The following is a 17608-nucleotide window of genomic DNA, read 5'->3' as shown; positions in this document are numbered from 1 at the left end:
CCTCTCCTCAGGAACGCGCTGCTGCAGGCGGCGCCGGGGCCACGCCTGCCCGCGGTCCGCAAGACGGGCACCACCATCGCCGGCGTCGTCTACAAGGTGAGCGCGGCCGCCCTGCCCCGTCCCCCCCTCCACCGTTCCCCCGTGCTGCCTCCCGGCTCCAGCCCCCCTTACTGTGCTCTTCCTTAGGACGGCATCGTGCTGGGCGCCGACACGCGGGCCACTGAGGGCATGGTCGTGGCCGACAAGAACTGCTCCAAGATCCACTTTATCTCCCCCAACATCTAGTAAGTACGAGTGCCGGGCACGGCTGGGCTGACATCTTGGTCCCTAGGTTTTTTGGGGCGAGAAGAAGCTGGAAGAGTTATGTGGTTTGGACGCGGCGAGAAAGAAAGGGCTCAATAGGTGCCGGTTTTGCAGGTTCAGAGTCGTTAAGGGCTGGAAGGGACCTCGTGAGGTCATCTGGTCACTCGGGCAGGACAGACGACTCTAGCCGGGGGGTTGTTGTTTTTTTTAAAAGATCTCCAGGGTTAGGTGATTGCAGCTCCTTGGGAGCGCCTGGTCCAGACCCTGAGCACTCGAGTCATGAAGGAGTTTTCTCTTTTGTGCAGTCTGAAGTGATCTTCTAGCGACTTATGACTAATTTATCTTCTTGCCTGGGAGGGCCATGGTGAACAGGTGTGCCCCTTACATACTTGTAAGCTGCCATCCGGTCCTGCTGGTGTCAAGCAAAAGACGGCTAAGCAGAGATGCTGGTGCCCACCCTGTCCCGCTGCTGCTGAGTGAAACAAATGCTTCCTAAGAAATTGACCCTCAGTGTGCAAGAGTAATCTTGGAGTATTAGGGACAGCATAAACATCCGATAAACAAGTAAATAAATAGCAAAGGGTACACACAGCTACAATAACAAGATCAAATTAGATTCTGCTAAGCCAAGTGGGTTGAATAAAGTCATCTTAGTCTTGGGCGTGGAGCAGCTAGAGCCGACCTTGCTGGGTGCAGTGTCATTTGATGCATCAGTGGTCTGCTGATAGCGAGCCATATAATGGGGACGTGAATTAAAGTACTATTCAGGAGTTTTGGGATGACTGACTTGCCAATAATGTTTTCCAGTTGCTGTGGTGCTGGGACAGCTGCAGACACGGATATGACAACTCAGCTCATCTCTTCCAACCTGGAGCTGCACTCGCTGTCTACGGGGCGGCTTCCTCGAGTGGCCACCGCTAACAGGATGCTCAAGCAGATGCTTTTCAGGTAATGTCACAAGTCCATTCCTTTGATTCTGAATCAGCTGATGGGAGTTTCGCAACCAGATATTTTGAAAATATACCACTTATCAGGGGGATTAATTTTTTTGATGCAGTGTAGAATTTCCTCCTAGATTAACAAGACTTTATAAGCTACTCCCAGCTGCGGCTGCTTCTAAGAAGTTGAAGGAAAAATGATAAAAAAACCTTAAATCTAAGTTGTCCTGTGGGTACAAGCTGCTTCTACAGAACAGATGCCTAAACTGGATGAAATAGGGAGGGGTCTGACCTCTGTACAGAGCTGGATCCTGCAAGCTATCTTACTTTACAGAAGGTTTTTGTCATCTTTGCAAAGCAAGACTTTTAGATTGGAGTATAAACAGACATCACTGCATGGCAGTCTCGCTGCATCTGTTGTGTGAGGAGTTCAAACTTGTTCCCATGCTAGTTGGGGCCTACCTGTCCTGTTCCTAGGTTGTAGGTGTTGGGTGTGGTTCAGAAAAGAACTTAACTCCAAAGGACAGATGGATGGGTTCAGGAACTTGAAAGCTTGGTAGCTAAGCAATAGTGAATCTCCACAAGTGTTGGCAACTGAATTCAGTGTTCTGAAGTCTGTATTAATAAAAGTATTATTTGGGGCCTTACATATGTGTGTTCCAACTTCCATTATGTTCCAGGTGTAGCTGCCAGTTGGATTCTTAATTTAAATGTTACATTCATATTGGCATAACTGTTTTAACTGTTCCGATTTCGGTCTTCTAGTTTTGTCATGTAGCGAAACAAAAAGGGTATTACATTTATATATGAATTTATCCTTGTGGGAGGGGTGGGGGTTAAGTATTATTAGCCCATCTGTATGTTTGAGCTTGCTTTGAGCTTAGTCCACATACAACCAAAAAGAGCTTGGTCATTTCCGTTTTGGCTGTATATATAGAACCAGAAAAGCTCCCTCTGTTGGCTAATGCAACTCCTGCAAGTTACAGTAAAATCAAAGCAGACTGCCCAGAGGCATACGTCTGCATATAGCGTGCTATTAAACTCTACTTGCATTTGACTGTGACTGAAATTCCTAGTAGAGTTCAAAGCATTGGACTAATGGTTAATACTCAGTTACAGCCCAAGTATTTGGCCATAGTAGCCTGCAGTTTAGGAAACTAGTACCTAGAATCTCCTGCATTAGTTACTTACAAAATATTTGCATGAGTGGGGGAGGGAAATTGTGCACACATATATTTAAGCCACGTTAATGACAGAATACCTTCTAAAGTTGTTATGAGACCTGTAGATCTTATTCCTATAACTTAAAACTGAATCCCAGAATTTTAAGAGCTTATTTGTCTTGCACAAATACATGCAAGTCTAGGCAATTCTCCTATAAATGTGTGTGATGACCTGGCATTATGAAAGACTCCTCTGGTTGTGCTGGTACATCTCCAGTAAAAATGTAAAAACAAACAACCCCCTGGCTCCCCAAAAAATTGTCAAGTGGTGTTTTTTCTAATAACCTTGTTACTTTTGCATGTGATCAGAATAAAATTGTGAACTGAGAGAGTTACATTTGATATGACCTCAAACAATAACATGACTATTCTAGTTGAAACAAACAAAAACTTCTATCCCAATTTATATGCGAGCATAAACCCTTACATGGAATCCCAATAATCGTATTTGCCTGCTCTCAGTTTATAGAGAAGGACATATTGGATATCTATATCAGCAGTATCGAGCATTTTATGATGACAAGGGCATGAAGCCTAAAAAGTTTGTTTTCTTTTCTTAAAAAAGAGGGGTTTTCTAGTCTAAAAAAGATACAGACACATTCATTTGTTAAATAGCAAACCAGATGCAAGTTCTCAGACACAAGTGTTATCTAGAAGTTGCCTATTTAAAAAAATGGAACTTGGCTAACCTAAAGACAACTGTTGAGAGATCCGAAATACAGGGCTATGAGTAGCTGGATGCAAGACATTTAGGCCCCAACTGAGTCTTGTTTCCAAGTTAACTGAGAATAACTGAAGATTTTTACTGTACTAAGTTTTTCACCCATTATGCTAGTAGGAAAGCCAAGAAGCATCACACAAACTGCAAAAGGTGATGATTCCATAAATTGCATTTCTGTGGCTAAGAAATTGTTCCAGAAGCCAATCCTTGATACAGAATTGTGCTCTGAAATGTAAGATGCCATTTAAAAATGGGTTCTAACCCTTGCACTCATTAAGAACATCTCTAAATATAAATGGCAGACAATAGGGCAGGATGGCACTTTTCTCTGTTTAAAGTATACAAAGCAGTACCCTCTCATGGAGTAGATGGAGACTGAAAAGGTAGCTCAGGCAGGGGATGGGGGACAGGCAAATAGGCGCAGACAAATCGGGGTTAATTGAAGTATTAAAAATGAATACTTTCACTGTTGATAGTTTAGCAGAAACATCTAATACACAAGCAGTCATATTGGTAAAGGTGCCAAAAATCCCCAGTTAATATCTCCGTAGCTTCCAAAACCTCCAGCAACATCTATGAATTTCCACAGGTTACTTTTTCACAAATGCAGTTTGTGGTGTCATATTAGCTGTTTTGGAAATATTGGGGTAATTGGTGATCAAGTGAATAATTGCTATCATTTTCAGCTTCCTTACACATTTAAATGAAGTGCTATGGAATTTCTAGTCTTTGGCAAAAGTTCTTTCTGCTCAAGACCCTTGCAGTACAATTTGATTCCTATTTATTAGCAAGGACATTAGGACTTACGTAGCTGGTTGCTTATCCAGAAGAAAAAAACACAGCAAAGTGAAAATGTTAATGTTAAGAAACATTTTCTTTATGCATTTGGGAAATGCATCTCGGGTGTTACTGGAAAGTTCTGGACTGCAGAAATGAAGAATAAGTCTTGACTGAGTCTCCTCTTTCAAGATTGTTACTAGAGGTACAAGTCTCAGCTGTTAGAAGCTAAGTTATTCAGCAGAAAATTGCATCTTACAAGGACAGTGTAAACATGTAATCTGCATTTGTCTCTCCTTGCAGAGTTGTGTGAGCAGATTGAGACCAGACAGACAAGCAATCTGTTTCTTCCCCTCCAAATTCTTGCCTGCCCTTTGTCTGGCTTAAGCAGTCTGAATGAATTAAAGGAGTGTTGGAGCAGGGTCTTGCTATTCAGAGCTAAAGTTGCGTATTCTCAGCCCTGTCACTGGCTTACTCTGTGACCTCAGATCAAGCTGTTCAATCTCTGCTGATTTCTAACCCCCACCAAAAAAATGGACGCACCACTTAACTACCTCTTTGGGTAGAGGAGGTTTATGTAATGATCATAAAAAGTCTCAAAATTCTGGCAGTGAGCGCTACAGAGGTGCCACATGACACTACTGATTGCCTAAAATAGTTGTATTGAATTGCAGTTGGTCCTTGCCTGATGCAGAATGTAGTTTTTACATTCACCACAGAATAGAACAAAAACAAACCTCTGTAGGAAATGGAGGGGCAGTTTAAAATGCTTTTTTTTTGCTTTTGTCTGATATGGCAAAAATGGACAGGAGTGCATTGCAGTTTTATCATAAAATATTTACACGCTTCCTGACTGGGTCATTGTCTGCAAGGAATTTGCAGTAAAATAACAGAGAAAGAGAGACCATTGATAATCCACTTAAAGATTTAAATTGTATGAAGCTGACTAGCTGCCCTCAGGTTAAAAGTAAAGCTTTAGATTTCATTAAAATTCACAAATTCATGGATTCATAGATGCTAGGGTCAGAAGGGACCTCAGCAGATCATCGAGTCCGACCCCCTGCCTGTGCAGGAAAGAGTGCTGGGGTCAGAGGCCTTTCCAGCCTTCTCTTGAAGACCCCCAAGGTAGAGGAGAGCACCACCTCCTTTGGAAGCCCATTTCAAATTCTGGCCATCCTTACTGTGAAGAAGTTCTTCCTGATATCTAGCCTAAATCTGCTCTCTGTCAGTTTGTGACCATTGTTCCTTGTCACCCCAAGACGCACCCTGGTGAACAGAGCATCTCCAGTTCCTTGCTGTGGCCCCCCCAGTTAATTTGTAGGCAGCCACAAGATCACCTCTCAGTCTTCTCTTGCAGAGGCTGACGGGATCCAGGTTCCCTTAGTCTCTCCTTGGCTCCACACTCTAAGCCGTTATGAAGCTGAAAGTAAATGCCATACTTAAACAAATGGGTGAAGAGCGTCACTATACTGGGTGAAGCTCATTGCTTTAAAATGCAGAAAATTACTTCTGGTTACTGGGGGGAGGAGGAAGGAGTATATATAGAAATTGCATGTGCCATGTTGAAATAAAATGCAGCCTGTCATTTCCTCACAAGCACTTGAATCTACCTGTCAACTTTGTTCTCTAGGTACCAAGGTTATATTGGGGCTGCCCTTGTTTTAGGAGGAGTGGATATCACTGGGCCACACCTCTATAGCATCTATCCCCATGGATCAACTGACAAATTGCCCTATGTTACTATGGGTGAGTCACTTTCCTTTATTTCAGAATAATGTTGTAAAACTGCCTGCTAAAATTCTGCTATTCATGGTAAGTGGTGCCAGGCAAATTGTGCCTGCCCTTTGAAGACATCTGAAGGTTCTGCTTCTCCTTTTCCCTTCAAGGTCACTCCTAGTTGATGGTATCAGTAAAGATTTATAAAATGGGAGAAGAGCTGGTGCTAGGGGTGTACTCCATGTATTCGTAAACAGACTTTGAGTGGCTACTGTGTAGGAGACCTGGAACTTCCTTTGTGTTGTCAGAGTAAAGCATCTATCTATGGCTCTCTTTCTGAGAGATGGATTATGTTGTGCCCCAAGTCCAGGCTGTTGCAACTGCATCCTTAATCAAATTGATTTCCCTGGGGTTTCAGTTGGGTAAGGCACATCACACCTTTTTGAAACAGTTCTGCAGCATTTCTCTATGCTGTATTCTATTCTAGAGGGGTAGCTGTATTTCAGTAAATTAAAAACAGATTATGTAGCCCTTCACCTCATTGCCAGTCATTGACATTGTGAGCGTCTCCATGTAACAAAACTAGACAGCCTCCCTTGAATTAACGCTTAAGCCCTTTACATTCTTGTGTGTCAGCAGTCAGCTGTAGCCTGTTTGAAATGAATGACACACAGCTTGCATTCATTTCAGAAGAATTCCAAGTAAGGTGTTCTGTTATTGTAAAAATGATGTAGTTTTTCAAATGTTGGAAGTCTCTTCATGCTGTTGCTGTTATGCAGCTAACAGGAAATCCCTCTTCCCATACACTTAGTATCCTCTTTATCCTTTGAGGCCCCTTTTCCCTACCAGCCCCCATTTCTAAGCTGTCTTTTCCTCCTTTCTACCCAGTAGGTACTTGGATATCAAATTCTAGATGCAGATTGACAACAGTGAGGATTACACTGATGGTTAACAGGATCTTATAATAGGGCACATTACCAGCTAAGTGCTCAAATTAGGCCTCCACTTCTTATGGGTTTTGGTCTCCCCAGACTGCAGCAGCATTGAGGCTTTGAGACTATATTTCTGTAGTGCATACATTTTCCATGGCAGCCAGGAGAGGCCCAAAAATATTCAGAACTGCTCATTGTCCTTCTCCAGGCTCCATCCATTCTCTCTATTTTACTGGCACAAACTTAGTCCTACTTTTTACCTCTCCCAGGTTAAAGCTCTGGCTGCAGAGAGGAGCACTTTCTCCTCCCTTGCTGGAAACCTCAAGGTCTGGGCCCTGAAACAGACAGTTTCAGCACAGGCCTTCAACCTACACAGTTACTGCACTGCCCCATTCCTTCTTCCTCTGCTTTACCCTTCCTGCTGGTGCTTCTGTTACCCCATGTCTCTACACAAGCCTTTTCTAGACTATTTTCCCAGCTCTCCTGGTGATCTCTGAGCACTTGTCATCTTCTAATTTTTTTTAAATGTGACACCTTTTCTTTGCTAGGCAGGCCTCAGTAATCAGTCACAGCTGGAGGTTTGTTTCCAGCTCTTAGCTTGATGAACTTCTTGCAGGAGTGTTGGTAAAGGTGGATTAAAGTCTGAACCTGTCAGCTATCTTGTTTGGGAATTTCATATAACTAGAATAATATAGAGAAACTAAGGGTTGAATTTCCAAAATTTGACAATCTAGGAGTAACAGTTTAATCAATAAACATTGTTAGAAAAGGTTTTGCATTTTTATCTGAGCCATCTAGATAAATTGATTTTCCTTATTATTTAGGCATGCCTAGAAGGACCTCTGTTCCAAACTATAGTATTTAACAAGCTTTGTGACTTGCAGATAAGTGTTAATGACTAGCACTTCATAGGTTCTCTACAGGAAGGGACATGGCTTGTTGAAAATAAAGCAGTAGACATTTTATCATTTCATAGCATTTCATCCACTTTTTATCCCTCCGAAGTAAACATTTTACATCAATGTTATTACGTGTCTTTTATAACGGGTTGCATTTCATTTGTGTTTTGGTCATGGGAGTAAAAAACCCAGGTCTCTTATTGATGGCACCAGGAAATGAGCCCATAGTTCACGTATAAAATAGTCTTTATCTTATAACTGTTTTTAGTTCTCCATATTGAAATGATGAGTAATAAAATAGCATGTTACTTGTGTAGGGCCGTCACCTGTCTCAAAAGTTAGCATCCCACTGAGAACAATGTAGCTGTGGAAGTTTACACCACCCGAAGTCACCTTTTCAACTGTCTGCAGACTCAGGAAAGCAGCCTTGTCTCATTTAACCTTCAGAACAGAAGGCCAGATGTCATGATGGCTCCTCTTAAATGAAAGCTGAGACTTCACAGTTTCTGAATGTAACGTGCAGGCCACAGAAACAACTCAAGTGGGTTGCTACTGAATGCAGCTGTGACTCACTGCATTTATAGCCTGCGAATTTGCTTTTGTCTGATATGGGTACTGTCATTCTAAGATATGCTTTGGAATAAGAAAATTGAACTAGTATTAAAGTTGTTAGTCATTGTTTTGTATATAGGCTTTGGACTCCTCATATGAAATGGTCCCTTGATTTATTGGTGTATTCTGGAAAGTTTTAAAGGACTATCTTCAACAAAAACATCCATCTAGCCTCTGGAATCTCTGCAAATTGGCTTCTGTGGTGTCCGAATGCAAGATGAAGCTTTTCTTTTCCCATTTGCTGAATCAGACCCCAAAGGCCAGAGATTCTACTTCTCCAAAACATTAAAAACCAAAGCAATGGATCACTGTTTCACAGTTTCCTCTAGAGCTTAGGAGTGGTACCCCTTACAAATATTGTGTTATCAGTAATAAATAGCACTTTAGGTCTTTAGATTATTTGCTTAAAACATCTGTTGATTTGCATATTCAGCAGAAAAAAAGTCTGTGTGTGTGTGTGTGTGTGTATATATATATATATATATATATATATATATATATATATATACACACATTTGGCAATTACAGTTCACTCATTCTGTATAATGTCACATAAAAGAGTAGATAGGCAGATAAACTAGACGTTTATTAAAGACTGTAGTTAATTGAGCTCTTTTTCACCAGTCCATTTGACCTTGCTTATGATCCTTCCTCCCCAATCCCCTCTAATACTATTCCCCACTGGATTTCCAGGAATAATAGGGCTGTTTTTATTGGAGCAGTAGGATTCTGTTCATCTTTTAGAATTGAGAAGTGCAGGTATCAGAATATCTTATTGACAAGGTCCTGAAACATTGCTGGTCTCCGTAAAAGTTCCATGAAAAGGTCTTGGACAACAACATGATCCTGCCTTGATCATACAAGTGAAAAAACCTGCATTTAAAAATAACAGCTTCATTGCTTTTCATGCATTCCATAGGAATGCTTGAAAATTAGATGCATTCTGAATCCATACATAACTGATTTCAGACACCGTTTAGAAAAGAGTTTCCAATGATACCCATTCTCAGTGACTTTTAGCAGCTTCTTATTAGTGAGAGAGACAAACATATCTGTTTATTGCTTGGCACTCTACGGCCTTTCTCAACTGATTTAATATATTAAGAGATAATGCATTAACAAACATTTAACATGTCCTGACTTATATTGAGCACACACCCCTTAGCAATTAGAGTTTTAAATGCCTTTTAAGTTGCTAAAATAAAACAGCAAATTAACTGGATTGTGCAGCTTGTTTAATGTACAGGAATTCTGTAAAGGTGGTACTGGACCAATAGATGGTGCCATTACCTTAGAAACGGGTAAAATATTTACTTGGCATAGAAAATCCCTGAAACAATTGTGTTGTATGTGATGTCACAGTCCAATTTAGGACTTCACAAATCTAAACTAATATAAATATTGATCTGATTTTGTCTCTTGTTTTAAACTCAATACATTAGTAAATTATAAATTACTTCACCCATAAGTAGTGATTGATTAACGAACCTATGGCATAAGGTTACAAGCTTCCTTTATCAACATAGTTACTTAAAAGCTTTTAAAGCAAAAGTGCCAATGAGTGGTATTACTCTAGGTACAGCTTACGGATACTGACTATAGAAAATCCATTAGCAGATTCAATTCAGGTTAAATGGAAATAACCTTTCACATGTTTACATGAAAACACTTTTTCATTTTGTGTTGTGCCATAGTTACTTGTTTAAAAGTGTAAGCAAATGGATTCCCCTTATCCAAGCATACTCAACACTAGTATGCTGGGTCTGCCCCTTAGACAAATCAGACTTGACTTTGTACATGATTTCAGGCTTAATGAATGTAAATTGGTTAAAGCATGCATAGCAGTAGTCTTTAAATACTGCCTTCAAGATCAAGATGCTGCTGTAACCTGCAAAAGCAAGCTGTGATCTGATACCAGGGAGCTGGCTGGGAGTGGAAGGTCTCAGTGGGGCGGCCTGGGCTACCTTTAAAGAGAAGAGTGGAGTGGTAGCAGGACCCAGTGCTCAGGAAACGCATGCTGGACTTCCAGTGCTTCATTTCTGTTGAAAGATAATAGTTTAAAAATCCTGTAGCATTTGCCTATCTGAACATACTGATATATACTATTATTTATTTATTTAACCTGTGGTTACACTGTACGGATCTCATTCTGTCCCTTTTACAAAGAGATTGTCATACAGAACTGGTTTACTGAGCCCCACTGTATTATTCCTTCTGGAAATGGGAACCGTGGGACACAACTTACCCTTCATGTGTGCATATGTAAATTCAGAACAACAGACCCTTAACTGTTATTGTCAGAAACGATTTTTAGGTTACTCTTAATGCACAGTTTCATATCCCTATTTATACTGAATTTGCATGTTGGCAGCCAGCGTTTTAAAAGCTAGCATACAACAACTGTAAATTAACTAGATTGTTCAGTCAGTAATGCAAATTTTGATTGTTTCAGCAGTTCCTTATTGGACCAAATTTAATTCGCATTGTATTTAGATAGGGATGTGGAAACAGCATCGGATGGTGAACATGGTCAGGTAGGGAATTTTTTTTAATAAAGGGGGATTACTTTTTGCCTGTCCTTTTTTATAACCAGGAAACCTAATCCAGCCAGTATAGAGACACAGTGTTTAAGCCAAAAAGAACTGAAACAGTTGGAATGTATTTCCATCTTCCAATTTTACCACAAAGAGAATCAATTTGACTGTTACAAAAAATAATAGAAATATTTTCCTGTGTGGAAGGTATTGCGAGAAGTGAATTTTCAGAAATTCAGCATTAAGTGGGAAGGAGATTTTTATTTTTATCTGGAGTGAGTGATAAAATATCTGTGACCTGACACATGATTGTGGATGAATAGAGTAGTGTCCTCCCTCACAAGGGGTTTAAAAGATACTCAGTGCTTACTCAGGAGTGAAAACATCAAATTAAACTGTTTATGCTGACAAAGGACAAAATTGGATTTCAGCAAACGATGCAAGATTGTCTGATTGCTTGGCTTGTCTAGGAAAGCTTCTGGCCAAGACTTATAATGAAATGCATGCATAAAATTAAACTGCTTGAAGTCTGTAGTTCAGCTTTTGGAAGCAGTAAGATATGTACCAGTGGTCTCTAGTGGCTAAGCCTGGTCCCTTGGTACCAGCATTGTTTCATATTCATAAATCAGCTCTTCATGCATTGGCAATGTCGGCCTGCGGAGCAAGCAGTACCACCAAGAGACTAGGCCGCTCAGCCAGAAACCAGAGTGAAAAATGATCCCAATCGATGGGGCTGTGGAGAGCACCGAATTTTTACCTAGAATGAGCAGCAAATTGAATAACAATGAGTGTGTGTGAATAAGTGCCCTGTCAGGAAGCCCTGACACTGATGGATTAGAAAGTTCTAAATGTTACTCTCTTAACGCTGTGTACATCCTCCAGCGTGGCAGGCTGAGGTAGCAAACAGGTCCTTGGATGCTGAAAACGGACACTGCTTAGCAGGAAGAAATTCTTGTCAATGAAAGTCCTGGTTAAAAATTCCAGGAAAGTGATCTTAAGAAGCCACTGCAATTAATTATGAATGGGAGGGGAAAAATTACTTCCAACATCTGGATTTTTTTTTTTAGTTTAAATATTAAAGTTTAAGAAGAAAGTTAACTACTGAGGCAGTTAAAATCACAATTTGTCCCTTACACAACTAAAGGATCAAATGCATTTCATTTTGTATCTCTTCTTCCTAACAGTGGGGAGGTCTTCTGGAATGCCAGAAGATAGGTTTTAAATATCAGTCGTAATGATCTTGAATACATTCCTTTGGTACGTGTCCATATTACTTATCAGATAGCCTTGTAGACAGAAAGACATGTTAAAACATACAAATAAATATTTAACTAAAATGGAGGGTTAAATTCTGCACCAAAAATTTTCTGTCTGTTGAAATACTAGGTTAATTACCAGTTCTTTAACAAGCCTCTTACTAAATGGGGCTTACTTGAAACTGAAGGAAGAGAGGATTTGGGTGCCTCCAGATAATTGGGAATGTTATACTGTGGTATTTTCTTGATGTTCATTGAGTTTCCATGGTTCTTGCACTGATCAGTCATAGAAATCAAAACTGGCTTTCTAACCGCAGTTGAACTTTTAATGTATTCATATCTGGAGATGTGTAACAGTTTTAAAATCCTGTTCTTCAATACTGTCTTATTAATTAAGTATGGTAATGATGCAATGTTCAAATAGTTGTTTTAAAAAGAAATGTTTGTGTCACGAGTTTGTAGCAAGGAAAGAAGGCGGCTGTGGCAGTACGTATCACTGAGGTTCTAGATTATTCAGACATCATAATTAATGTTAATACAAATAGATAGTGTTCATTATACTGAGTGTGATTAGTTAGAAATTAAACAAATCACTAAATTGTGAAGTATGACAAAATGACATGCTAAACCTTTCAGTGGCTTTGAGATACTAATTATTGTAATTGAATGGCTATGTTTGTGATTGATTAGTGATGTTGAATCTTGACTTGCAGTACTTTATATTGGATGCTATCTATGAAGTGAGAGCACGCTCCTAGGTAGAGTCCATGTCTCCAGCTCGCTGGGTGGTTGTGGTTCCAGCCCCAGAGCCTGAGACTCTATGAATGCCCTGGTGCAGTGCCTGTCTTTGTGGGCCGTAAGGGCAACAGAATGACATGCATTGTCCCCGGTGCGCTCGTCATATTTGTGACTGCGTTAAAGCAGAGAATGTCACACTGCATGGCTTCAGCCAGCTGTGGAGTCAGCAAGGAATATCTCCCCTTTTCCCACTGCTTCTCTCCCCATATGCATGCACAGAGCGCACTGTTGGCCAGATGTGCGTGGCAGGGGAGAGGGGGTTCGTCACTTGTTTGTGGGCCTTGCTCAGAAACAATGAGGGGACTGGGACCCTAAGGTAGTATGTGTCTCTTGGATGGCTGAGTATTGCATCCTGTCCTCTGCGGCCAGGGTCAAGTGAACAGACAAATTTGGGATCAGGGAGGAATTTTCTTCTGAACCAGATGACTAGGGATGTTGAGTGGGAGCTAAGACGGGTTGGCTTCTGTAGCATGGGTGCAAGTCATCTAGATGTATCTTTATCTAAACCATTCCATGCCATCACAGAGGCCACATCCCTGTCAGGCCTTCCAGTAAACATGGGCTAAACCAGTTACTTGTTTCACATTTATATGGCTGTATTGTAGACTGAAGGTCTACAGATTCATTAAAAACTAAAGTTTAGATTCTCAGAAACAAAGCACATCCACCCGAGAATAGCACTAGTTCACCGTGCCTGTTTGTTTTACCCCCCTGATTTCAAACACTTCACAAGAACTTTTAGTTATCCTCCCTTCTAGCTTAGGCACCGTTACGGATTCTGTTTTGCAATGTTTGGATTTTTATTTTGCTCTCCCAGCATTTGATTTGGAAAATGTTAAAACAACTTCCAACATAAATCCAAATGTGCTTGTCAGAACTTAATTTTCTATGGTACCAAGTACGTAAATACAAGACAGACTTTGGTTCCCAAATGCAAATAAGCTCCCTATAGCCCGTTAATACCTGTTGTGCTTTGTTTCATTTTTTGTCCTTTCAGTGGGCATTGCAATAAGAGAATCACTTGGAGCTCTCACTTAGTTCTGTGGGTTTTTTTATTGTTGAACTCCAGTCCATAATGTTCATCTTTTACACGTCCGGCAAAATACTTGGAACATGGGGGGTTGGTTTGGCTTGGCTCGTGTGGACCCAGACAGCCTTGGGAAGTCACTCATTTCTGCAGTGAAGTTGTGCAGCTTTACTTGCAAACAGTCCTGCTGCTGTACAAACACTGAGGAGTCTCATGTAATATCTTGCACTTCAGTTCACCATGAATGCAGCCTGTATTGTAAAATGCGATTAGTTTCGGCTTAAGGATTTCAACTGATGGGCAGAGAGGACCTGCTCCCTCTCCAGTGTTGTTGGATGTCTTGCTGATACCTTCGCATCCACATTCTCAAGCGGGAAAGGATGTTTGTTTTGTTAGAGGAACTCGGAATAAAAAAAAAAGGCTTGCACTTCTAAAGTTGCAACTCTCTTGTCTTTGGGTGTATGCATAAACGTAAAAAAAACAGCTTGCACATTTCAGAGAGTCCAGTGCATCTCAGAAAACCACCAAATCCTGCTAAAGTGTACAAGCAACCTGTACAACATCTTTTCTTCACATAATGTTGGCCTGTGCAGTAGGCCTCCTATTGGGACACCTTTCATTAAGTGCAAGTCAGAGTGATCCTGTCTTCATAAAACTTCTGCTTGGAAGAGATGAACAGAAGGGCTGGATTCTGGATTTACATTACAATTTGATTTTAAGTTCACCGTACTATTTTATTAGGACCCTTGTGGACTTTGGTTCTTGGATGTTTATAGGTTGAACACTGGAATAAATTTAACATTTAAAAAAACGCAGGTCCCCAAACTTACCAGGTGTTCCAACGTCTCTTTGAAGGCCTCATCTAAGGGGCTGGCTACATTCATTGTTTAAATTTGACTTTTAAATCCGATATCTTGATAGTTATACCTGGAGAGGTTTGTTTAATTTATGCATTGTTTTGTGACTTGGTGCTTTTTATGGTCCTGAGACTTACTTTTCTAAGTTTTTACTTCATTTTTGTCTGGTGGTTCTGAATCTTTGGGGCTTAAAACTTGCTCAGGACGTTATTCTTTGGTGTCTCTTTAATGCAAAGAATTGGAAGAGTGGTGGAAGATCACGTCCACCCCTTGGTGCTGGGTATGAGATTGTTGTTTGTCTGGAAGAGCAACACTAAGGTGTAGAGAATCCCCAAGTGTTAAGTAAAATTAGTGGATGCCTTGGCAAGCCGTGTCCTTTTTTCTGAGAGCTCCCATTCGCATGCTAAGGTGCCACAGGACTCAGTAGGAAGTTACACAACAATAGGATGTGTTTATAGAAGATTTAGAAGATAAAATAATCTTTTATAACATTTTCTACTATATAGTAACAGTTAAGAAAAGGGTTTCTTTTTTTAAAAAAACCTTCAAAATATTACCTTTGTTCTTGTATCCTGGATATTTTGTCTCCTGTGCCGTTGCGTTGTTAATCATGTCAAGGGCTCCTGCATCCTAGGATAAACACTCTTTAATATTGGTTTCTAGCTTTTCCTTAGGCTCCCCATCATGCCTACAAAGGGCAGTTTTTTGTGTGAATTAAGGAGGAACTTGTGGGATCTGAAGCACTCTTTCAGGATTGTCTCTGTATAATTCCATTTAGAGTAGCATCTCTCGGAGTTTCATTTCCAAACAAAAGTCCGTATCTGCTCCAGAACACAACTTTGACCTTGATTGGAGGTTCAGTGCAATTTCTTTTGTTCAGTGTTTTGTCTCTTGATATAAATGTTTATATAGCTCGGTTCTACTGCCAGTCCCCTCAAAATCCTTTTTATTTCCAGTTTCAGCTTTTAAAAAATGGAGTCGTACATTGCTCCAAGGTCTAAATGAATAGTCATTGCTTGTAATACAAGTACACACTTAGAGCGTCCTACTGGTTTTATATGTGATGTATTTGGTACTGTAAAGGTAATGATCCTCAACCACAGCAATATTCTGTAACAGGAATATCTGTCATATTCATTGGGATTACCATGTTCATTGATTTGTGTCTGTAAATCTGCTGTTTCTACCCTTTAAATTTGATCTATAATTGGACCTCCTTAAATGGTTCAGATAAGGTAGTCTGTATTTCCTCAACAGTGTCACTGTCAGCTTCTCCTTTTTCATTATACATTCAGCAGACTTGATAAAATCAGCAGGACACCTCATTTGAAACTGTTTAATCGCTGCCTTTTTCTTCCGCTAAACCATTGAGGTGGTCAAGCGATGTACACAAATCATTTTAAATAGAAAATATGGCTTTCTCTGTGACCCAGCTAAACAGATAGTGGTATGCAAAACAAGTTAAAAAGTAATAAATGCCAAAAAAATCTTCTAATTGGAGTAAAAAATTGTAGGCAACTTTATTCACTCTCTAAAAGTAGAGCGTCCTGAAATATTGTCAGGGCCCTGAATAGACAAGATGATGTCTTCCTAAGGAGTCACTCCTTTCTGAACAAAGCAAGTTTAAATTTTCAAATAGTGCTGAGCTGCTTTTTATGCCCATTTGCAGGAAGCGTATATTTATAATGCCTGCGGTTACAGCGCTTGGGGTAAAGACGGGTTTTGTTGCATTAATACCCTTTCAGTGCAGCCTTTGAGTGGATCAGAGATGGGAGGTTAAACTCTTGTTTCCATATCTGTCATTTCGTCTATTCAGTTGTTACTGTTCAAAGTACAAAGTAAAATAATGGTACAAAATAAATGCCACATAATAAAGTATTTTAAAGTAGATGTGGGAAATAATGTGGTGGCAGCCGCAAGCTATCCTATTACTGTTGCTGGTACACTCGTCCCCATGTGTCAAGGTGACTGTGCCAGGGCAGCTCATTAAAACAATCCGTTCTTTCTAAGTGTCTTGGTATTTAGTGATATACCCTGCAACTTGGCAAAGCTTGAAAGTGGGCCAGGAGTAGTAGAGGAACAGGAAACACAAACTGTGGCATTTGTTTTGCTCACTTTCTATAACCTCATTGCCATACTTCAGCATTTTACCATAGATTACTTACGCTAATAAAAATAGGACTATACCAAGTCTATGTGGACTGGCAGGTAAATCGTGGGCTAAAATGAGTGCTGTCTCGTAAGAGAACAGACATTTGAATAGTGTGGGGTGAAATAAGGTCAGTATTTTCATGATCGGAAGTGAGACTGATGGTGCGTTCCTGTTTCTTATTTGTACTCTCTCTTTTAAAAATGTTATGTAGAAATTCAGCAGCCATTTAACGGCATCCAAATTAAAATCATGCCTTTAACTTTGTTGTCTTAGGTTCTGGATCATTAGCAGCTATGGCAGTATTTGAAGATAAATATAAGCCAGATATGGAGGTAAGGAATGTTTTGGTTTTTGAAAATGTGATGTTTTTTTCTTTCGGTATTTCTGATGACATTAATGTACATTAAAGGAGTTGTGATGGGAAATATGGAATGTCCTTAAGTTTTGTTTGAAAAAAATCCTTAATATCCTCCATCTCTCGGCTCCCCTGTATTTAGTGTTGGCTCATTACAGACCTGTCAAAATATTCAAAGGGACGCAGTCCATGTAATGAGTGTATTTCCTATGTCCATACTTTGTCTATCACAAAAAATGTGAAAAATAATAGCTAAAAACCAGAGGGGAGAGAATGCTCTTTATTTTTTTTCTCCTGTTAGTCAGTGATTTCTTCCGTTGTTTCTCTTGGTTTTTACGGTCAACTTATTAAAAATATGTGAAACACCACAAAAATTGGCAGAATGTAAAACTGATTTTAACTCATTGTTGGAAACTGATCATTTCAAATTGACTGTCCTCTCAAATAGTAACTGCACTCCAGAAATCTGTAATTAGACCTCGAAGATATCGGAACATTTTCAGGTTTT

General features: G+C 40.1%; 1 protein-coding gene across 1 annotated transcript in view; it reads left to right on the top strand.

Moving 5' to 3' along the window:
- Positions 1-17608, top strand: part of PSMB7 (proteasome subunit beta 7) — a 35878-nt gene that overhangs the window by 230 nt on the left and 18040 nt on the right. Inside the window, exons 2-6 of the mRNA XM_019541023.1 lie at positions 12-96; positions 187-284; positions 1111-1251; positions 5593-5708; positions 17019-17077. Coding sequence (XP_019396568.1) covers positions 12-96; positions 187-284; positions 1111-1251; positions 5593-5708; positions 17019-17077 — 499 coding nt within the window. The remainder of the gene's footprint in view (positions 1-11; positions 97-186; positions 285-1110; positions 1252-5592; positions 5709-17018; positions 17078-17608) is intronic.

Source organism: Crocodylus porosus, unplaced genomic scaffold (assembly GCF_001723895.1).
Source record: "Crocodylus porosus isolate Cpor-Errol unplaced genomic scaffold, CroPor_comp1, whole genome shotgun sequence".
Classification (NCBI taxonomy): Eukaryota; Metazoa; Chordata; order Crocodylia; family Crocodylidae; genus Crocodylus; species Crocodylus porosus.
This window is presented reverse-complemented; position numbering and strand designations above follow the sequence as displayed.